The sequence below is a fragment of the Balaenoptera musculus genome, chromosome 17 (assembly GCF_009873245.2).
Source record: "Balaenoptera musculus isolate JJ_BM4_2016_0621 chromosome 17, mBalMus1.pri.v3, whole genome shotgun sequence".
Classification (NCBI taxonomy): Eukaryota; Metazoa; Chordata; class Mammalia; order Artiodactyla; family Balaenopteridae; genus Balaenoptera; species Balaenoptera musculus.
Window position 1 is genome coordinate 78,372,886 of NC_045801.1, and position 23,951 is coordinate 78,396,836.

Genomic DNA, 23,951 nt, shown 5'->3' on the forward strand with positions numbered 1-23,951 from the left:
GAATCAGGCTCCCTGACTTCAGACTATACTACAAACCTACAGTAATCAAGACAGTTATGGTACTGGCACAGAAAAAGAAATATAGATCAATGGAACAGGATAGAAAGCCCAGAGATAAACCCATGCACATATGGTCACCTTATCTTTGATAAAGGAGGCAAGAATATACAATGGAGAAAAGACAACCTCTTCAATAAGTGGTGCTGGGAAAAGTGGACAGCTACATGTAAAAGAATGAAATTAGAACACTCCCTAACACCATACACAAAAATAAACTCAAAATGGATTAAAGACCTAGATGTAAGGCAGACACTATCAAACTCTTAGAGGAAAACATAGGCAGAACACTCTATGACATAAATCACAGCAAGATCCTTTTTGACCCACCTCCTAGAGAAATGGAAATAAAAACAAACGTAAACAAATGGGACCTAATGAAACTTAAAAGCTTTTGCACAGCAAAAGCAACCATAAACAAGACGAAAAGGCAACCCTCAGAATGGGAGAAAATATTTGCAAGTGAAGTAACTGACAAAGGATTAATCTCCAAAATTTACAAGCAGCTCATGCAGCTCAATATCAAATATCAAATATCAAAAAAAAATGACCCAATCCAAAAATGGGCAGAAGACCTAAATAGACATTTCTCCAAAGAAGATATACAGATTGCCAACAAACACATGAAAGGATGCTCAACATCGCTAATCATTAGAGAAATGCAAATCACAACTACATTGAGGTATCACCTCACATGAGTCAGAATGGCCATCCTCAAAAAATCTACAAACAATAAAATGCTGGATAGTGTGTGGAGAAAAGGGAACCCTCTTGCACTGTTGGTGGGAATGTAAATTGATACAGCCACTATGGAGAACAGTATGGAGGTTCCTTAAAAAACTAAAAATAGAACTACCATACAACCCAGCAATCCCACTACTGGGAAAACCATAATTCAAAAAGAGTCATGTACCACGATGTTCATTGCAGCTCTATTTACAGTAGCCAGGACATGGAAACAACCTAAGTGTCCATCGACAGATGAATGTATAAAGAAGATGTGACACATATATACAATGGAATATTACTCAGCCATAAAAAGAAATGAAATTATTTGTAGTGAAGTGGATGGACCTAGAATCTGTCATACAGAATGAAGTAAGTCAGAAAGAGAAAAACAAATACCGTATGCTAACACATATATATGGAATTAAAAAAAAAAAAGGTTCTGAAGAACCTAGGGGCAGGACAGGAATAAAGACACAGACATAGAGAATGGACTTGAGGACACGGAGAGGGAGAAGGGTAAGCTGGGACAAAGTGAGAGAGTGGCATGGACATATATACACTACCAAATGTAAAATCGATAGCTAGTGGGAAGCAGCCGCATAGCACAGGGAGATCAGCTCGGTGCTTTGTGACCACCTAGAGGGGTGGGATAGGGAGGGTGGGAGGGAGATACAAGAGGGAGGAGATATGGGGATATATGTATACGTATAGCTGATTCACTTTGTTATACAGCAGAAACTAACACAATATTGTAAAGCAATTATGCTCCAATAAAGATGTAAAAACAAAAGAGAGAAAAAGAAAAAAGCTTTGCACAGCAAAGGAAACCATCCAAAAAACTGAAAAGGCAAGCCACTAAATGGGAGAAAATATTTGCAAACTATATATCTGGTAAGGGGTTAATATCCAAAATATATTAAAAACACACACAATTCAAAACCAAAAAAACTCCTAAACCACCTGATTAAAAAATGGGCAGGGGAACTGAATAGACATTTTCCCAAAGGAGGCACACAAATGGCCAACAGATACATGAAAAGATGCTCAGTGTCACTAACCATCTGGGAAATGTAAATCAAAACCGCAGTGAGATATCATCTCACACTTGTTCGTATGGCTGTGATCAAAAAGACAAGAAATAGTTAAGCGTTGGTGAGCATGCAGAGAAAGGGGTATCCTTGTGCACTGTCAGTTCCCAGTTGGTTCAGAATTAGTGCAGCCACCATGGAAAACAGAACTACTATATGATCCCGCAGCCTCGCTTCTGGCTTTATAGCCAAAGGAACTGAAACCGTATCTCAAAGAGATTTGTGCACTCCCATATTCATGACAGCATTATTTACAATAGCCAAGGTATGGAACCTCCTAAGTGTCGGTCCACAACAGATGAATGGATAAAGAAGACGTCACATACACACACACTGGAATACTACTCAGCCATGAGAAAGAAGGAAAGCCTGCCGTTTGTGACAACTTGGGTGAACCTGGAGGGCATTATGCTAAGTGAAATAAGCCAGACAGGACAAATACCGCATGATATCACTTACATATGGAATTTTTAAAAAGTCAAACTGATAGAAACAGAGTAGAAAAGTGGTCGACTGGGCTGGGGAAACAGAGGGAGGCTGGTAAACGGACAGACTTTCAGCCATAGATGATACGGTCTGAGGGTGTTTTTCCCTGACGGAGAGTTGATGGGGAGTCCCTGTCGCACGGTCGTTTCTATATCCTTCTTCCGCCAGCTCCGAGCTGGGGGCGGGGCGAGGGGCTGGGGGCGGGGCTCGAGCTCAGGGGACCCGCACCTTCCCTCCCAGCAGCTGCGTCTCCGCCGCCGCGCGCCGCTCCCGCGCTGCTCTCCTCGGTCCCGGCCGTGAAGTTGGGTCTCTCGATCCCCGTGGGCTGGACGGGGCGGCGGGCAGAGCCGGCCTTGCGCGGGGAGCCCGGACACCCGCAGAGCCGAGGCGGGGCCGTCGGGGAGGCCGCGCGGACCTGTGAGCATCCGCGCGCCGGGCCTCGCCCAGGTCCCCGGGGCAGCCGCGCGTCCCCGCCCGTGTGCTCGTCCTGCGTCCCTCCCCGAGGTGCGCAGGGGTCGCCCGCCGGCCGTCCTCGGGGCGCGGACCCTCCGCGTCCGCCCGGGACCCGCCTGATCTCCCTCCGGCCGCTCCCGCGCGCCCATGCGACCGGCGAGGCCAAGCGCCCGGCTGCCCGCGCTGCTCCTGCTGGCGCTGGTCCTGTCGCCGCGCGGGACCCAGGGGAGGCCCGGGGGCCGCAGGGGCGCGCGCGTCGCGGGCGAGGAGCCGAAGCCCTGGCGGTCCCTCCCCGCGGCCTCCCGGAGCGCAGGTAAGCGGCCCCGTGCGCCGAGCCCGGGGCGGGGGGACTCGGGCGGCCCGGAGAGGCGCGCGCACCGCGGGAACAGGCCGGCCGCCCTCGCCGCCGACGGCGCGCGCTCGGGGAAAGAGGCCAGGAGCCGGTGAGACGCACCGCGGCCGAGACGTAAGTATCCAGGAACCCATCCCGCGGCGGAACCGGCTCGTGCGCCCCTTCCCCGTGAGAGAGGCCGGGCCTCGGAAGCGGGGCCCGGAGCCCGAGGACAGGCGGCTCTGCCCCAGCGGCCGAGGCGGGGCGGACAGGTGGTCAGCCCGCGTGTGGGGATTGGGCCAGGTCCCTGGCGTCGCGCGCCGGGACGCCCCCTTGCGCCCCCCGGAGCTGGCGCAGGGCTGGGCGGCTGAGCAGGCTGCACCCGCCGCCGCGGCTCCCGGATCAGCTCCGGGCGCCCGGGCTCCTGGCCACTGAGCTGCCCAGCGCGTGGTGGGGCCGAGAACAAGGAGAAAAAGGAGGCGACACGAGGGGTCCTGAGACACCCCAAGGCGGCCGAACGAGGAGTAACCGTGAGAAGCCCGGGCGAAGCGGCCCGACGGGGCTGCGGGTCGCTTAGGGCCGCAAGGCCGGGGCGGGGCAGGAGGAGGGAGCCGCTCAGACGCGCCTCCGCCGGGAGCCCGCGCACCTGCGGAGCGACACGGGCAGCAGTAGGCGCCCCTCCCCGGGGGTCACCCGAGAGGTCGCAGCCCACGGCAGCCTTGCTGTCATCTCCTCGCTCCTCTGCCTCTTACTTCACTTTGAACAAAGCAGAGAGGGGTTTCTTAGGACCATTTTTCCTTCATGATAGTTACGATATAAATACATACATATTCGCTGCACAAATTTTCCTCCAGTACTTGCTACATGCCAGTCACCATGCAGAGGCCGAGGCCACCCAGGGGAGCGGGCAGTCAGGCGTCTGCGCTCCGAGGGCACGTTCTGGGTGGGGAGGCGGGGAGGCTGGCGCACAGGTAGACCCAAAGAGGAGGCCAGTGATGGGCTGAAGGGGAGGCAGGGGATGGAGAAGGTCCAGGAAGCTGAGACGGGTCACTGAGCTCCAGGACCTCGTCCAGGGCTGGGCAGGGCTTCCCAGCGTGCTGGGGACGCACAGGGCTTTCCCGGAGGGGAGCTGGGCAGGGACGGTGACCACCGCAGTGATGCAGTGATGGCACCACACCCTTCGCGTCCTCGGACTTGCCACTGTTCTTGGCCCCAGTGTTTATCTCAGAATGGAATGTCACTTTGGAAAGTAAAAGAGTGGGAGAAAGTCTCCAACTACAGGAACATTTGTGGTAACATTAATTCAGACCTGTGTCATTGAAGTTTAACACATCTTTTCTCTGTAAAAGGCTGAAGCCTTACCGAAGTGAGTTTCTAGGGAGAAAGAATATTTTATTAGAAGTTAAAACGTAAGTGGTAACAATCCAAAGTTTAAAAAAACAACACAGCCCGGCAGAGAGTGATCTGTGCTCCACATCGGCTGCTTTCTCCAGCTGTTTGTGAGGTAGTCTTTGGATGACGTGAGGAGGAAGGGTGACTCTTCACATCTGTATTTGAGTCTGTGAAAGTGAAGGGGACACTCGGACATGGGTCAGGGACCAACAAGGACGTGAGTCGGCCCTATCCAGGTGGTCCTCACTCGGGTGTGGCGGGGGTCACAGCTCACCCAGGAGGAAACATCTCCCAGGCTCTGGGGGCTAAGGACTGTCACCCCTGCCAGGTACCTCTGGAATTCTGACCCCGTGATTCTGCGACCTAGTAAACACCATCACCCGGGCCTTCGCATGCGCTCTGGGCTCTGAAACCCTTGCTGCATCTGCAGCTGTGGTGCCGCCCTTTTCTGTAGGTCAGCGGCTTCCCTAAACACTCCCGTGAGGCTCGAGGTGCAGGGATCGGTCCAGTAGGGGAAGCAGTAAGTGGGGAAGCCTCAGGTGAGAGGGTGACCAGCGAGGATGCCATTAGAATTGGAGGGGGCCCCTGGGAAGGAGGAGGTGTGAGAGGTGGTACCCATCACCCTCAGGATTCACCATCCCCAGCCCCCCTTCCTCCCTGCCCCATGCATTGTTCACGCATCACCCATCCATCAGTTCATCTAGCCACTCAGCACACACCTGACGTGCTCTGATGGGCGTGGGAATACGAAGTTAACCAACATTATTGACTCGTGCTGAAGGAGCTCAGGTTAATGACCAAACCCCACTCCCAATGTCTCTACAATCTGATCCTTCCTTTTTATTGTCCTGCCCATCGCCCTGGTTCAAGCCTCAGGACAATGTCACACTGTCTCCCTAACTTGGGTAGTGCACCCTGCTGGGCTGCCTCATTGGGCTAAGCATGGAAAGTGTGTGTTTTCATAACCTGTATCCCTTCTCCCCACTGTTGTCTGACCATCACACCGGCAGAATGGAGCAAAGAATCGTTCCCAGAACTCTGCAAAGGAAAGGGAGCTCTGGGGTACTCGTCACTGAAATGAAGACAGAGTCAGATGTCTGAGAAATGGCAGTGGTGGGGCTAGAGAGGGGGGTTGGAGGAATTTGGGACAGAGAAGGAATTGGTGTGAAATTCGGGAGATGGAAGTATAAGGGGGACTTTTAGAAAGTTTTGATGGAAAAGCTTTGCCTTTTCAAGAGATGTCACTGAACATTTACATTCTTCTGCAGGCTTCATGGAATCAGATTTGTATTGCTGGGTTTTTTTGGGTTTGTTTGTTTGTTTTTAATGTAAAACCTTGCTGGCATGAGGCTTAAGGCAGGAATGTGAAGACCATTTTGGAGAGGTTCTTACAAACAATTACAAATGAATATTCTTTTTTTTTGAGATTAATACATCATTTTAATTGTAATTTAAAAAATAAAATACATATTACTTAGGTTGATCTTATCCTAAGTGCTGAAAAGTAGGTGCTTTAAGTGTCTTTTTAAACATTTTTAAAAATTTTATATTGGACTATAGTTGATTTACAATGTTGTGTTAATTTCAGTACAAATGAATATTCTTAGTAGTGCCAGGCTATTTCCTCCCCAGTCACAGATCTGCAGTGGCTTCTCTGGATTTTCCAAAAAAGCCCTAACTTCTCTTGAAGGCAGAACATTGAAGTCCCCTGTGACCTGCCCCATCTTCCCTTCTGTGGTTCTCACAGGGTGCAGGTCGCATGGGTTGGGCCTACTCCTTACAGATGCCGTAGCCACTGCCTGTGCTATTCTGCCAGCTCCTGGAACGTACTTCTGTCATCTCTGCCTGTCAGAATTCACCTCTCCTTCCAGGCCCTCTTCCTGCATGATGTCTTTGCAGCTATTTCCATGTGAAAAAAAAAAAAATCTAAATCCTAAATTCTTTGTAATATTATCAGTGAAATATTACAGATACTGTACATTCCAAAAATATATTTTAGCAAGTATTGTGGTACAATTTTAAATAATCTAAACACTAGGTATATTAAAAATCAGGGTACCCATACATACCACACACATGTTTCTTTGCTCCGTCAGCTGCGCGGGCCTGGAAACAACCATGCCCCAGTAGCAACAAGCACACCTGGTACTCAGACTTTGGTTTCCTTTTTTTTGCCCTCGACGCAGCTTGTGGGTTCTTAGTTCCTCGACCAGGGATCGAACCCAGGCCCTAGGCAGTAAAAGTGCCGAGTCCTAACCACTGGACCACCAGGGAATTCCCAGACTTTGGTTTCTAATACCATTCTCTATAAGAGGAACCAGGGCTCCTTGGAGAAATGACTGATACTAACACCGAGACAGGAAGTGATTCAGGATGAGCCTGGAGCACCCTGTAGTGCCCGAAAGTAAAGAAGTGATAAAAATTCAAAACACCACCAACAAAACCCCCCAGGATGACATAATTTTACTGGAAAGAGTTCTGTGTCTTGTCTTCTAATAATCACAGACTACAAATACATTAGTAATAATATTATAACTTATTGATTATGAAGTAATTCACTGTTGAATATTCAAGAAGTTTTGTATCTTGTTTGGAACATTTAGATTACTGCTTTCAAACTTGAATGTGCAAATAAATCTCCTAGGAGTTCTTGTGAAAGTGACTCTATAGGTCTGGGCCTGAAATTCTATATTTCCTACAAGCTCCCAGAAGACCCGTGGAACAGAGTTATAAATAAACATGAATTTTTTTCAAATACCTATATTTTCCCTCAGTGATTCTGTCAGCACTGATGTAATAAATCTAGTTCTTATTTTTGAAAGTAGAATTGTTTTTATATATTTAGAAGGAGAATAATCATGCCAGCTCCTTAACTAAAGGAAATGATAACTCAGGGAACTATATAGCAAACATTTCAATTCAAGTACATGAAAAATGCTAGATTAAAACATAAAGTAATGCCCTTCAGTACCTCCAAAGGTACTAAGGATCCACTAACATGGCTTTGTAAAGAATCGATCATGGCAGAGCAAATTATCTTTATGGTAAGATATTAAGTTATATGCAAGTAAAAGCAAACACTAAACATTTTCTGTTATTTTCTAGTTGTTGTGTATTATGATTTTTTTATTATTTCACATGATCTCTGCTCATTTTTAACAAGAAGTAGGTACAAGAGATAAGCTTGCCAGCATTATATACATAATATGCAAGTCTGTTCCTTTAAAAATATATTATTGTAAACTTAAAATTGTTGCAGGTGGCAGATGGTAACTGTTTTGGTTAAATGAAAACTAGAAATTTTCATAAATTGGATGAATGAGATGATAGGTTATTCAAGTTGTTCCAGGGTAATCATCAAGCATTACCTAGGGATCCTTTTATTTATTTAAACTATTTATTTATTTATTTATTTATTTATGGCTGCGTTGGGTCTTTGTTGCTGCGCGTGGGCTTTCTCTAGTTGCGGCGAGCGGAAGCTACTCTTCGTTGCGGTGCGCGGGCTTCTCGTTGCGGTGCGCGGGCTTCTCGTTGCGGTGGCTTCTCTTGTTGCGGAGCACGGGCTCTAGTCACCCGGGCTTCAGCAGTTGCAGCCCGCGGGCTCAGTAGTTGTGGCTCACGGGCTCTAGAGCGCAGGCTCAGTAGCTGTGGCGCACGGACTTAGTTGCTCTGTGGCATGTGGGATCTTCCCGGACCAGGGCTCGAACCCGTGTCCCCTGCATTGGCAGGCGGATTCTTAACCACTGCACCACCAGGGAAGTCCTGGGATCCTTTTATTTTTAATCCATCTGTACACGTAATCTCCTATACCGTTGTCCTTAGATACCAGAGGGGTGAAGCCTACATTCTATTCTTGTGCCGTCCAGCATGGTAGCCACTGGGTACCTACGAGTACTGAACACTTGCACTGCGGCTGGTCCAAACTGAGGTGTGCTGTGAGTGTAAAATACACCTTGGATTTTGAAAACTTAGTATAAAGAATGTAGACTATCTTACTAGTAATTTTAAAATATTGATTACATATTGAAAGGATAATATTTTGGATATAATGGGTTAAATAAAGTATTAATTTAATTTTAATTTAATTAAAATTAATTTTAATTTTTCAACTTTTTTTTACTTTTTAAAATGTGGCTACTAAAAATTTTAAATTACATATGTGGCTCCCATTTCTATAATGGAAGCCGATTGTTAAGACTGTTTTCCATCAGAGCTCAATTGTCTCATTTTGTTGTTGGGGGTAGTTCTCTCATATTCAGTCCTTCATTTGATATTTTGTTCATCAAAAGTTATCACCAGGGCATCTAATCCTTAAATACAGGTTCATTTTCAATTAACTAGTTGCTTATTGAAAAATGAAAACAGATTTACGTTGAAAAAAGTTAAAGTTGGACTTCCCTGGTGACCCAACACAGCCAAAATAAATAAATAAATAAATAAATAAATAAATTTTAAAAAATGTTAAAGTTAATGAGAAGAGTATGCACTGAAAAATCTCTCTTCCCTCCCACCCCCAGAATCCTTGCCCCTGTTGCCTCTCTGCAGACAATCACCATTTTAGCTGAATACAAATAGGATGCGACAGAGCAGGCACTGGCAACCTTTCTCTATTTCAAACATTTTCAAAATATTTGGGGCTTGGTGGGCCATACAATCTCTGCAACAGTGTGTTGCCCCTGCATCGTAGGACGAAAGCAGGCGTAGGCCACACGTAAATAATGAGCATGGCTGTGGTCCAATAAAACTTTATTTACAGAAACAGGCGTGGGGCAGGATGACTCCCGAGGGCAGTTTGCTAACCCCTCTACAGGCCAGCGCTGTTCAATAGATGCACGGTAACTTCTCTGTAAACCGTTTATCTCGTCTCTGCGTCTATTCTCGCCCCTCCGTACCAGGCATGATGATCTTTAAAAATGAAGCCTGATGGTATCACTCCCTTGCCTAAAATCCTGGCCTTCTCCTCACCCTTAGACAAAGTTCATAAAGGAAGGTCAGCATCCTCACCTCACCTCTGCCCGTCACCCTGGCCAGGGCTGGACACACAGACTTGGAATCAGCCGCGTGAACAACCACAAGCTCATGTGTTTAGTGCTTGTCATTATAGTCTAGTTGTAAGGATATTAAAACTTTTTTATTGAGGCAAAATTGACATACAACATTACCTTGGTTTCAGGCGTACAACATAATGTTTCGATATTTGTATACATTGTAAAATGATCACCACGAGAAGTCTGGTTACCATCCGTCACCGTACATAGTTAACTTTCAGGATTTACTCTTGGCAACTTTCTAATGTGCTCTACAATATTACTGACTATATCCTCATGCTGTCCATCGCACCCCCATGACTTATTTATTTTATAACCGGAGGTTGGTACCTCAAGACCTCCTTCATCACCTATTCTGCTTCCTCCCCAATGCCCCTCCCCTCTGGCAACTACTGTTCTGTTCTCTGTTTCTGTGAACTTAGTTTTGTTTGTTCATTTGTTTTGTTTTTTAGATTCCACGTGTAAGTGAAATCATGTAGTATTTGTCTTTCCTGTCTGATTTATTTCACTTAATGTAATTCCCTCTAGGTCCATCCATGTTGTCACAAATGGCAGGGTATCATTCTTTTTTATGGCTGAGTACTATTCCGTTGTATACATATATACCACATTCATTCATCCATCAATGAACAATGAACAAGCACTTAGGTTGCTTCCGTATCTTGGCTATTGTAAATAATGCTGCAATGAACACGGGTGCAGATATCCTTCTGAATTAGTGTTTATAAGGGTATTTTTTAATGATGAAAATGCATTCAAGAAATTCTAAACTTTTTTTTTCTTTTCAGAAATATTCCCAAGAGATTTGAACTTAAAAGACAAATTCATAAAGCATTTCACAGGTAGGCATGAACTTTATCTATGATTCAATTAAATAAAAAGATTGCAGCCTATTACTCCATGAGGCACGGAGGATATGAAAATAAATGTCTGTTAGAGGCTCACGGTCCTGTCAGGGAGGTAGGCAAATGCTGTTAGCTTGTTTTAATGGTGATGTGAAGCAGATCTGGGTGAATGATAGAAGTGTAAACAGGATTTTAGGGAGACACAGGGAGTGGACAGTTTTGCCGAGAACTACCAGAAAAGGCTGTCGTGGACACAATGTATACGCTGGGCTCTAAGGATGAGTAGGGTTTTCCCGGGTGCGCGAGGCATCCTGGTCAGAAGCAATCCTCTGCACACGTGGTGCGGTTTGGGGCAGGACCGGGCGGCCAGTTTAGGCAAAGGGTGTGCGTGGCCGCCGGGCAGAGCGTGGCTGGGCGGTGGGTGGAGTTGTTCCGCAACGCGTCCTCCGTGGTGTGCTAGGGATTTAGCTGTGCTCCCGGCCAGCGACGCAGCGGAAGTGTTTCGCACGGGGCAGAGCAGATTCCCTTCCATATGTCACATGGTAAGCACCCGTGGCTTTCTCGCCCACGACACTCCTTGGTTCTTCGTATCAACTTGGTGAATCATTACAATCATCCTGTGCCCCATGTTCTAGCAAATCACTTAATTCGAAGCGTGCACCCTGACCTTTACCCTGTTCCTAATCATTCCCCCGCCTTTCCCTGTTTTACATCTCAGTCCTATAAACTGGGAAAGATGTGGGTTCCCCCTTGACCAAAGCCCAGGGCCACCTTGTTAATTAACTTTGGAACAAGGGGGTGAAGACCCTCCTGAGGCACCGGGAAGTGGAAGAAATTTCCTGATGTTTCTAGAACCCTGGTAGTGGCACTGTGGGCTCCCCTACTTCTACCACGTCCATAAAAAGCAGACTCCAGATGTAGGGATGAATCTTGGTGAGGACTGTCTTGGGTTTGTGGGGAAAGTAAGGGAAGTCTCAAGACCCCGTCCACCTTACGGTCATCCTTGACACAAATCACTCTAAGTAGAAAATGGAATAAATGTCTCTGCATATAAACATTCATTCCTATTAAATAAAAAACCGAAGAACAGAAAGTGGAAACCGTGGATATTTATTTTTTATTCTTTCACATCCGCTTGATTTGCTCTCTGCAGATTTTTTTTTTTTTTCTGTCTAGAGCTTTTCCCTCTTACTTATTCTGAGGAGTTCTCCTGAAATCGAATTATGTTCCGTTATGTGAGATGTTGAGAATGTGGAGTGAATTTCGATTGTTTTTCACAGATTACACCTCACTGCCTGCCCCAGAGTCTGGGGGAGGAGACGTGCCCGCAGGCAAGGTCTTTTAAGGACATGGAAAGATGTAAACCAGTTATACTATCTCTATCCATAAAGTGCTGGCAGATTTGATTGGAAAACACACCTGTGTGTATCGTAAGCGTTCTTTTCCTGTCTGATAGGGCCGGTCACGTTTTCAGCCGAGTGTAGCAAGCATTTCCACAGGCTCTACCACAACACCAGGGATTGCTCAACACCAGCTTGTAAGTAACTTGGGTCATTTTTGTCCTTTTTAAAAAATCGTTATCCAACAGTAAATGCATGTGATTTTAAACTTCAGCTGTCTGTGAGTGGGAAATAATAGACTAAACATTGTATGACGTGCTGTTTATAATATTGACGGTGCTTAAATTTAAGGTGTGTGCGTTCTGTTGACACCGTGAGGAATGAAACCGCATTCTAATCGGGACTATTTCAGACAGATCTGAAAATAGCCAGATTTCCTTAAGGACCACAATGTCTGTCAGGATTTATCATTTGGTAAATGATAAACCTTTTATCATTTATCAAATTCCTTGGCATAAGTAAGGCACTCTCTTATATAAATGGAAAAAACAAAAGATGACCATGAAGTGTAAGTCAAAATTTCCCCCTAAGTTTTTACGAGTAGTTTCATATCGCATCATTTATATGCTGAGTGATAGACTTTTCTGAATAACGGTAGCGTGCGTTTTAAAGGTTGTCTAATGAATTCTTTTGGATTCTTAAGTTACTGAACTAAATAGCAATTCCAAACATTACATTTAAATGCTCCCCTTTAAACTGCCCAAATCATCATTAAGTGTGGTAACTCAGTTGGCTATTTTTAAATTCCTTTCTAAATCTAAAGTTTCTTTTTAAAGAAAATGAACTTTAAAGGTTTTGTATTTTTTTTTAACTAAATTGGTCATCTTGAGGGATATTTAATTTTACTTGGGATGTTGAGTCAGAGTTGTTATGATTTTTTCAAAAACTACTTGTGTTTGATGACTAGAGAAAATGAATCTTGTTGGCATCTAGGCTGAATGATTAAGTCGTAGCACAGCAGGGTGGAGAAACTTTGGGCTTTGGAATGAAACTGCTTACCAGCTATGAGATTCTTAACATTTTGAGGCTGTTTTCTCATCTCTAAAGTGAAGATGACAATAACATCTAGCTGCTTACATCATCAGGAGAATTAATGAGAAAATCCAGGTTAGGAACTTGCTATATTAGATGTTTATTAAGTTATAGCTCTCATTATTAAGAATTAGAGACAACAATTTAACATGATTTTCCCCACATTTGTAGTGACCATATACACAATTTACTTTTAAATGTTTTTCCTAGATTACAAAAGATGTGCTAGATTGCTCAAAAGATTAGCAGTGAGTCCTCTGTGCTCACAGGCATAGAAGACCTACATGTGAGTATGTATTTATTAATTTTTCTTATTCTGTTTAACAGCCTGACTCTCTTAAGAAATTTTGAACAATTTTAAAAGCCCAGGAAGCTGATTTTAGCACCACCAAATGAACTTAACCTGTGGATTTTCCACTTAGTGTTAAAGCTTGGTCTAAATGGTTTATTGAATTAATAAAAAATGTCCTCAACAGTGATTGAATTAATAGAAACAGCTTTTTGGCAGTCTTACGAGTCCTCAGTGATTTTTTAAAATATTTCAACATTTGATGTTATGTCATTATTGTGCAGAAACCGTATGCATATACACATTAGATGAACAAAACTATTTAAAGGTCTACCTTTTTTTTAACTGGTCGAAGTATAATAAAAGTGGATATAATAAAAGTAGGGCCCTAAAATTTTGATTTGTGCAATATAGGTTAAAATAAGAGAGGAAGTATTAGAAGAATAGAAGAAAAAGCAAACAATCAAACATGTAATGAACATGTAAGCATTTTGCCAGAGTGAAATTAAGTCAGAATTTTCATTCTGGCTAAATTACCCTAGGAGACCTAGGGCAATAAAGTATTTGTATGACCTAGATAAATCAAAAGCAAATTCTAACATTTATTTACAAAAGTAGAGTCTGTACAAAAGACTGAAAGGTGTTCATTTCTTTGCAAATATCTTTCTAATCAGTAGTTCTTTCTGGTGTAGTACAGAGTCAACATTTGGGGGGTGGGAGCGGGGAAGGGGGATGTCGTCAGCGTTCCAGTACCCCAGACAAGTCCCTTTTAAAGTTCCTCACCTTTCGAGGGTGGAAATCAAAGTCCTGGAGAACCTGTAGTCTGGAAGTATCTGTGAATATCTCGATCTGGCCAGTGTAACTTAATTTATCCCAAATAACTGCATGGGGATTTACTTACCCATCTGATAGGTTTGCTGTGACAATTACTGAGACAATTCTGACCTATTGTTGATGTTACTCTTCTTATTCTTATTGAAAAAGCAATTACAAATTAATAATAATAATTGGCACTCAATTCTGCATATTTAAAGTTGCTGAACTAAAAAATTTCCCTTTTTTTAGATTAAGAAAATAAGTTAGATCATTTCAGTGTTCAGTGGCAGGATATTCAAATCAGTTACTCTCATCCCATCTCAAACCTTTTGAATAATGCAAAACATGAGTAACTCAAGAAAGCTCATTAGGCTCTTGAAGTGACCTAAGTCAAGCCATGTTTAAAAAAAAAAATCAATCAATCAATCAAGCCACGTTTATCTTGTTCTTTGTTTTGATATATTTTATTCGAATGAGTAAATGTACACAAAGTCCAAAAAGCAACCTAATAACTAGAAAACTTCTCAAAAAAACAAGTACTGTATTATAATTTAAAATATCTTATGCAAACTTACATTCTCCTGGGACAAGATTCATAGAGGACAGACCTGATAAACAGGCCCCTTTAAAATTGCAGAGTTTGGAGATTTCGTGAGTTTTTTTCTGGAGGAGTCATCTCTGATAGTATCTGTTTCCAAGTATTTAACAAGGAATTAGAGTATTACAGATGAATAAATTTTAGGAATATTTTTGAGTTATTTAGGTGATGTCAAGTTCATTTTTTGGCTTATGCAGATATCTTAAAACTTTAATGATGGAAGTCATCATTTAAACTTTCTAAAAGTACCGATCAGTCCCCTCCACATACACATTAATCTACATTCTCAGGATTTGACTGTAAATTAAAAGTCCACAGATTCTTTAAACAAAATGAAATAAAATATAACTATATTAAAACTATGCATATGTTTAAATATGTTAAAAACTAGGTCATAAATGACATTTTTCTTCTTCCCTCCCACAGGTATTTCTTAAGAACGTAAACCTAATTCGAAGGAAAAATAGTACCTAGAATCGTACTAACTGTAAAAAAGATAAACTTCTAATTTTATGGTGTATTAAGATGAGTAAAATAAGAGACTTCTCAGAAATAACTGGTGAGCTGTGTCCTAGCATAGGATGAGATCTTCCTTGGTTTATCTTGGTGTATATAGTAATCTGAAATTTTTTAATACAAAGTTTAATTCACATATTGCAAATAGAATATTAAAATTTATGCTATTCTACTTTTTTTTTGCTATATATATTATTTTCTTGTATGGTTAACATTCCATATATGTATGAATTATATATTTAATTACGTAAATTATGTCTGAGCATGCCAAAGAGAAATGATATTTTCGATATGATTTTTTTGTAACATGTTTGTTGAATAATCATGTACAAGGTCCCCTTTTATAATTCTAATTTAATAATATTTAACACATTTATTCAGAATTGGTTACTTTTATTTGCATTCATCTGAAACGTGAATTTTGTTAAAACTGAAATATGAAAAATCTGTGTTTTTTTGAATTAACAACATTTGTAGCAGAGCTCCTACTATTGAAATATGATTACCATATATGAATACATGTGTAAATATTCATTTTCTGAACTGATAGCTAAGATCCTGAGACCACTTATGTCTTTTTGAATTTAGAGCATATGGTATTGCTGCCTTAAATAAGAAGAAGTCCAAATGAACTTGGTGGGGAGAAGAGTGTGTGGGCACCTGGGAGCTCTGTTTAGAAAATAACAACACACCTGACACGTTTAATCAGTTTCATTGAAAAACAATGATGTAAAAATGAGAAACCTAAACAAAATAATAGGAAACCCCACCCTTTTAGAGGAGGTAAAACATGCTTTGCTTAGCAATGCATCGCAGTACAGTTGCTGCTTTTTTATCCCTTTTCCACTGTTTGTGCTGGTGTCGCGGAGATGTGGGTCTGGACTGGCCATCACTTCCATTTTTAGCTCCTCTGTCCCTCCCATAACTGAGCATGTGTCTGTTTGTGTCTGTAAACACACATACTTGTTTGTCCATCAGAAAAACAAGCTCAAAAACCTCCTTTGGCTTCAGGGATATTGTGAAGCTACATTTTCAATGTTCAGTTTTATTGGTTTTGGTCTCTGGGCAAAGTCGTACAAATAATTACTTAAAAAAACTTGGGTGTGTGTGTGAAATTCTGCTATAATGCCATGTCAGAAAGAATGAGAAGAATAATAGAGTTTTGGTTCCTTGCCTTTACATAGTAATTATAATGTTGACAACATTTGGAAAAAGGAAGTAATCTTTACTCGTTAACTGTTTAGGGAGCTGGAGTGCTCTTTGTTATAAAAGTGAAGAGGTTATTGAATGGTGACAAATGAGAACTTCTCAGTGAGATGCATTTGGCTGAAACAGAAAATTCCCTAGAGGAGCTGTATGATTAGTATGGTTTCCCCCAGGTAAGTTATTTCAGATGGAACCCTATGAAATTAGATTTTAAACATTCTCACTAATGTGCCTCAGAAATGTGTTCTATGCTCTAAGTATACTTAAAACCTACAAAGATTGACTAAAGATATCGCCAGCTGAAATGATGTTTATTTTACTACAATTGACCCCTGAACCACATGGGTCTGAACTGTGTGGGCCCACTTACAGTGGATTTTTTCCAGTAGCTACATACTGCAGGCCTACATGGTCCACCTCTGGTTGGCTGAACCTGTGGAAGTGGAGAACCTTGGAGACAGAGGGCTGACTGTGAATTATACTCAGATCTTTGACTGGGGGGTCGGCACCCCGAACCACACATTGTTCAAGGATCAACTGTACTTGATACTTATTTTTCATCATATTAACTTTGACAGACAGACGTTGGGAGGGTAATGAATAAAGAGACTTTTTTTTGGAACATCTTTATTGGAGTATAACTGCTTTACAATGGTGTGTTAGTTGCTGCTGTATAACAAAGTGAATCAGCTATACGTATACATACATCCCCATATCTCCTCCCTCTTGCGTCTCCCTCCCACACTCCCTATCCTACCCCTCTAGGTGGTCACAAAGCACCGAGCTGATCTCCCTGTGCTATGCGGCTGCTTCCCACTAGCTATCTGTTTTACATCTGGTAGTGTATATATGTCCATGCCACTCTCTCACTTCGTCCCAGCTTACCCTTCCCCCTCCCCGTGTCCTCAAGTCCATTCTCTATGTCTGCGTCTTTATTCCTATCCTGCCCTTAGGTTCTTCAGAACAATTTTTTTTTTTAGATTCCATATATATGTGTTAGCCTACAGTATTTGTTTTTCTCTTTCTGACTTACTTCACTCTGTATGACAGACTCTAGGTCCATCCACCTCACTACAAGTAACTCAATTTCGTTCCTTTTTATGGCTGAGTAATATTCCACTGTATATATGTGCCACATCTTCTTTATCCATTCATCTGTCGATGGACACTTAGGTTGCCTCCATGTCCTGGCTATCATAAATAGAGCTGCAATGAACATTGTGGTACATGACTCTTTTTGAATTATGGTTTTCTCAGGGTGTATGGCCAGTAGTGGGATTGCTGGGTCGTATGGTAGTTCTATTTTTAGTTTTTTGAGGAACCTCCATACTGTTCTCCATAGTGGCTGTATCAATTTACATTCCCACCAACAGTGCAAGAGGGTTCCCTTTTCTCCACACCCTCTCCAGCATTTATTGTTTGTAGATTTTTTTGAGGATGGCCATTCTGACTGGTGTGAGGTGATACCTCATTGTAGTTGTGATTTGCATTTCTCTAATGATTAGTGATGTTGAGCATCTTTTCACGTGTTTGTTGGCAATCTGTATGTCTTCTTTGGATAAATGTCTATTTAGGTCTTCTGCCCGTTCTTGGATTGGGTTGTTTGTTTTTTTTGTTATTGAGCTGCATGAGCTGCTTGTATTTTGGAGATTAATCCTTTGTCAGTTGCTTCGTTTGCAAAACCTCAAATAAACAACCTAACCTTACACCTAAAGCAATTAGAGAAAGAAGAACAAAAAAACCCCCAAAGTTAGCAGAAGGAAAGAAATCATAAAGATCAGATCAGAAATAAATGAAAAAGAAATGAAGGAAACAATAGCAAAGATCAATAAAACTAAAAGCTGGTTCTCTGAGAAGATAAACAAAATTGATAACCCATTAGCCAGACTCATCAAGAAAAAAAGGGAGAAGACTCAGATCAACAGAATTAGAAGTAAAAAAGGAGACATAACAACTGACACTGCAGAAATACAAAGGATCGTGAGAGATTACTACAAGCAACTATATGCCAATAAAATGGACAACCTGGAAGAAATGGACAGATTCTTAGAAATGCACAAACTGCTGAGACTGAACCAGGAAGAAATAGAAAATATGAACAGACCAATCACAAGCACTGAAATTGAAACTGTGATTAAAAACCTTCCACCAAACAAAAGCCCAGGACCAGATGGCTTCACAGGTGAATTCTATCAAACATTTAGAGAAGAGCTAACACCTATCCTTCTCAAACTCTTCCAAAATATTGCAGAGGGAGGAACACTCCCAAACTCATTCTACGAGGCCACCATCACCCTGATACCAAAACCAGACAAAGAGACTTTTAATTTGTTTCCATGGAGGGAATTTTCTCACACAGGGAGATGAGTGATTAAAAGATGAATGAGGTCAAATATTCATGCTTATTCAGTAAAGTAGCATCCACACATCCCAGAAGTAATCTCAGTGTCTAAACAGCAAGACAGGAGGTTGACAATGTTTCCTCCTGAACACCCAGACTGGATCAATTCAGTTGGCTGTTCTCAGCTAGTCACCTAGGGGATTTAGCAGACAACCCAGTCTGTCTGCTAAATCTCTGAACTATCTGGATAATTACCAGAACTTCCACTTCACTTTCTCTTGAGCATCCTTGGCTTTGAAAGGCAAGATGCAGTTACCACAGCCCAGCCCTTGAGAGCACCTGGGAGACAGGAAGCGGGTGTGATTTTTTTTGGGGGGGGGGCTGGGGAATGTATGTGTCTTATCACTTCTTACCTGTTCAGTAAAAAGGTTAATTGATTGGAAAATCTAGCACGATCTGAAGTGGGCTTTCCACGCGCTTCCTTGTTTCATTTGCTTCGTATTATGTCTCTATGTAATAATGGCATCTATTTCTCACCTCTCTCTCCACAATAAATAAGCTCTAGGAGAGGAGAGACTGTCTTCTGGTCGATTTCCAGAGCCCAGGACGGTGACTGGCACACAGTAGGTGCTTTATGTAATAAAGGCATAAACAGTTATCTCACAATCGGCTGGAGGAGACTCAAGAACATATTTTAACTCATAATAAAAAGCAGTCAACAATGTATGATACACTTGAGTGGATGTCTAGTTATGCATTAAAACTCCTGTTTAACGTTTGATGTAAAATCACCATGGTGAGCCCACAGGGACCAGCTTGTCTGCTTCCTTCGCCCCCTGTGAGTGCCTCAGTGTGTCCACCTCACAGGGACAAACATGGTATTAGAACTGCAAGAGCCGCTTAACTGGGATGTGGAAACTCCAATGCCTGTGGGGTCAGGTGCCCAGCACAGGGACAAATGGGCCACAGGGACAGTGGACGCTGTCCCCCAAGCTGACGGGCAGGGTTCAGCCCTGGCCAGGGCTGCCGTGGTAGACTGCAGGCTTCCTTTGGATTTTTCTCAGAAAACTGGAATCTGGACTTTCATGTGAATTACCTCAACTTCTAAATGTCGGCATTTAATTAGAAAAATTTAACACACAGTGCCAGCCAAAAAAAAAAAAAAAATTGAGCCCTATTTGGCTCATAAACTGCTATTATTTGACGTCTGATGGACATTTTAACTTGGGGGTTTCTTCAGTTTGATTTCCTTTCATCCTCTCTGAAGAATCTTGGATCCCTGTTCTATCTGGTTCCTATGGAGATTTAATGAGGAGTTTCAGAGTTTTACCTTGGCTTTGGCCTGGCAGCCCCCTAAGACCCTGCTTCGGGAAAGTTCTCCTGGGCTCCATGCTGTGTGGCCCCAGGCCATGTAAAAAATGTGTCCAAGCCTCTCACGGAACGCAGATGCCTCTAGATCCTGGACAAAGGTGATAATCTGCAGCCTCTTCAGTCTGTGCCAGTGATGGGCAGGGAGGTGCATGAAGGGAGAAGAGGGTGGGAGGGAGGGAGACAAACGGGGAAGGAGGGAGGGAGGGGAAGAGAGAGAGAGAACAGTTTGAGGAATAGAAAGTCCTCTATGGGGGAAGGGGGTGGGTGAGATGAACTGGGAGATTGGCGTTAACGTACATACGCTACTACGTATAAAATAGATAACTAATGAGAACCTACTGTGTAGCACAGGGAACTCTACTCAACGCTCTGTGGTGACCTAGATGGGAAGGAAATCCAAAACAGAGGGGATGTATGTATATGTATAGCTGATTCACTTTGCTGTACAGCAGAAACTAACACAGCATTGTGAAGCAGCTATACTCCAATAAATATTAATTTAAAAAAAAGAAAGAAAGGAAAAGGAAGCCCTCTACGGCCTGTCTGCACCGGGTCATTGCAGCTCCGGAGCTTGGGATAGCAGGTAGCTTTGAGCGAGTGCTCAGCTGATAGGTGCGGGTGACAGCATCCTCGGACCTTCTTGCTCGGTTTGGTGGGTTGTGTGCTGAGAAGCGGCGGCTGTGACGGCCGATAACTGCTCTGGGGAATCGCTGTGGTTTAGAGCACCCTGGGTAGGGGGACCTGGGAGGTTAGCCGTCCCCTTGAGCCAGTCCCCCCAGAGAACAGGGTGCTGTCCATGCGGGTTTCTTCAGTTCCGCTGCAAAACAAAAAGGGAAACAAAGAAATAATAATATCTCTTTTTTTATTTATTATTATTTATTTATTTTTTGGCCGGGTCACGCGGCTTGCGGGATCTTCGTTCCGCGACCAGGGCTCGAATCCGGGCCCTCGGCAGCGAGAGTGAGTGGAGTCCTAACCACTGGACCGCCAGGCAATTCCCAGAAATGATAATTTTAAAAACCCCACAAAACTTCTTGGTTGTACACAACATTGTTAATCAAACTGTACTCCGATGTAAAATTTTAAAAAAAGCAAAAAACAAAAAAACTTCTTAGGCCTCTGAGTTGTTGTGAGTGGATACACGTCCGAGTCGTTGTGAGTGGATACACGTCACCAGAAACCGGGTGCCCAGGAGGCCAGAGCATCCCTGACGGCCCAGGGGAAGTTCTGTCCAGAGACGCAGATCCACTTCTGGAACGGGACCTCCTCGCACCTCTGACCCCGCGGGGGCTTCAGCTCAGGCTCCAACCTCGAAGAAAATCTCTTTGATGTTTTCGTGTTACTTGGTGTCATCAGAAGCACAGAATCACAGACGGAAAGAGGAAGGCCTGGAGGAGGGAGTGAGTCTGCACGAGGACCAGAGGACGGGGAGGTGCCGGAGGTCCCTGGGGTGCAGGCCAGATGCTCTCAGCCTGTGTGCCGCCAGCAGGCCCGCGATCCCCCCGAAGGTGTGTGTACGTAGAATTGGTGTACATCACATTTCATATTAGCTGTTGTTCTCAGGAAAGGACCCAGGGCTTTCCTTAAACTCGTGGAAGCGACCATGACCCCTTGCAGGCTAAGAACTGCCGACTTAACTGACTTGAGCCCGGAGATCTACGGATAGTGTGAGACGCAGAAAAGGCCTCAGACAGGCCCGAGGAGCAGCCTTTGGAGGATGGAGATGCCGGTGATGCCGCGGCCGTGGTGAGTTTGGGGAAAAGGTCCAGGGTGGTGACTGTGGGATGGACGGGGACGGGGCGGTCAGGCCAGGAGTCCGATGCCTGCGGGAGAAGCTCGGGCGCCCGGCGGAGGTGAGGGCAGAGGCTGGGAGAGGAGGGCAGGTCCAGGGAGACCTTTGTAAGATACCAGATGCTTGGGGCTGTTTAAATATCAGTGAGAGAAGCACAGATCAGGAGCACCGGCTTCAGAGGAGGTGGGAGGGGATGGAATCCGGAACAAAAGAGGAAAAATTGAGGCTCACAGTAGACCTTTGAATAAACGAAGTTAACATATTTGCCGTATGCATTTTGGGGGATCACGTGTTGAATAGGTGAATTGCTAATGGCTGCATGACCTTGGGGAGTCCCCAGGCCCTGGGACTCCATCCTCTCGTCTGTGTGGGGTGGAGAGAAACAGATCGCTGATAGTCAAGTGCTCGGAGAGCTGCCTTCAGCCCAGGAGTCCGCGTGTAGTTAAAGACCGAGACCCCTGAGCCGGCCGGCTGCACCGTCACCTGCCGTCAAGGTCCAGGAGAGGAAAGAACACCCCCCGACAGAACTGTAGTGGAGTCTTGTTAAGGGAACTTTTGAGTTCCTTAATTATCTGTCCCCAAACCAACCTAAAACCAGCCTCTCTCCCGACTTCGAACACTGCAGGTTAGCTTTGTCTCTTTCTGAACTTTCTATGCACAGAATCGTATAGAACCTCCTGCTCTGTCTCGGCCTTGTTTGCTCACCACTGCGTTTATGAGGTTTGTCCCTGGCACTGCACACCATTGTCATTATCACTTACAAAGTGATGCGCTTTGGCTGTCTTGGATGGGACATTTTCCCGCTTGCTTCTCAGTTGTCTTCCATCTTTCGTCAATTGTCTTTATGGAGGTTATAGGCCAATGTGACAGATACTTTTCAGGGTAGAGATCGGTACATAAACATCTGCAGTAACTTTAAGGAAGCAGTGTGGAGTGGTGTTTTAAGAACGTGGCTCATGATCTTGAGTCTGAATTCTGCCACGGCAGCAGGTAGTCCTGAGTAGCTCTTTATCCTCTTTGGACCCTGGGTTTCCAGTCTGCAAATGGAATGATAACCCTTAACTCATAACGTCTGCAAACCCCTTAGCCCACTGTTGGGCACACAAGAGCAGACACAGATGGGGGCTCTGATTATACAGCCTCAGACTCTATTTTAAAAAATCAGTTTATTTCTCTTCTGAAAAATGTAATCATGGCTATTCTGTTTAATTGGAATGGAACTAGCTGTCTATTGAAAACTAAGCATAAATTAGTTGTGTGGTTTGCATTTCATGGGTTGGAGAAAATTCAGCTGAAAATTTTTCTGCCCACTCGTGGATTTTCATGCCAAAACAGAAAGAAACAATCTCTAATTTTTGCAGCAAAATATTTCAAACAAATAAGTGCTAGTTTCTTTTATTTTATCAATATATTTGTGTATGTGTTCAAAATTACCTAGTTTCCTAATAACAGAAACAACAAATTTTATTTTTTATTTTTTAAAATGTTTATTTTATATTGGAGTATAGACGAATTACAATGTTGTGTTAGTTTCAGGTGTACGGCCAAGTGATTCAGTTGTACATATACATATATTCATTCTTTTCCAGATTCTTTTCCCATATAGGTTATTACAGAGTACTGAGTAGAGTTCCTTGTGCTATACAGTAGGTCCTTGTAGAAACAGCAAGTTTTAGATTAAACAAAAAAAAAAGACCATTTATGGCAGGATACTAGGGTAACTCATGGGTTCAAACTTTGACCTTGAGAAGGACAGGCATCCAAGGGTCCTGGGACCTTAACAGTAAGAATTTATGATTAAAAAAATTATACTCCAATAAAGATATTAAAAGAAAAAAGAATTTATGGGACTGCCCTCGAGAAGACTGCCATTGATGAGATTTAGCTTTTCAAAATGCTCAATTTCCATGTTTTTCCATTCAAAAGTTAAAGTTTTTGATAAGGAGGAGCTAACTAGCCCGGATTGGATCCTGTGCTGACATCAAAGAGTGAGCTTTTTTTGGGGAAAAAAAATTTGCTATTCACTGGCTATGTTGCCTCCTAGTGGTTCCATATTTTCAACAGTCTGTCAAAGCTTCTCACTTCTGTGAAATATTGAACATCTCTTTAATCCATTTGCTTGACTTAAAAGCCAAGAAGAGAAGCTATAATAGGGGTGAGG

General features: G+C 43.4%; 1 protein-coding gene and 1 non-coding gene across 2 annotated transcripts; one reads left to right on the plus strand and one right to left on the minus strand.

The window, feature by feature from the left end:
• Window positions 1-2,960: 2,960 nt before the first annotated feature.
• On the plus strand, window positions 2,961-16,869 carry ALKAL1 (ALK and LTK ligand 1). Its single transcript, XM_036830336.1, has 5 exons — window positions 2,961-3,126; window positions 10,373-10,426; window positions 11,886-11,966; window positions 13,072-13,147; window positions 14,991-16,869. The coding sequence occupies exons 1-4, from the start codon at window positions 2,961-2,963 to the stop codon at window positions 13,134-13,136; spliced, it is 366 nt and encodes a 121-aa protein (XP_036686231.1). The 3' UTR covers window positions 13,137-13,147; window positions 14,991-16,869.
• On the minus strand, window positions 6,738-6,810 carry TRNAK-UUU. The gene has a single exon. It is a non-coding gene; the product is annotated as a tRNA-Lys (tRNA).
• Window positions 16,870-23,951: the final 7,082 nt, after the last annotated feature.

What these genes read in the sequence shown, in the direction of transcription:
- ALKAL1 (XM_036830336.1), top strand. Translation starts at nt 2,961, where the DNA reads ATGCGACCGGCGAGGCCAAGCGCCCGGCTGCCCGCGCTGCTCCTGCTG. An exon ending in ATTCATAAAGCATTTCACAG is followed by an intron (nt 10,427 to 11,885) that starts GTAGGCATGAAC and finishes CCTGTCTGATAG; the next exon opens with GGCCGGTCACGTTTTCAGCC. An exon ending in GGATTGCTCAACACCAGCTT is followed by an intron (nt 11,967 to 13,071) that starts GTAAGTAACTTG and finishes TGTTTTTCCTAG; the next exon opens with ATTACAAAAGATGTGCTAGA.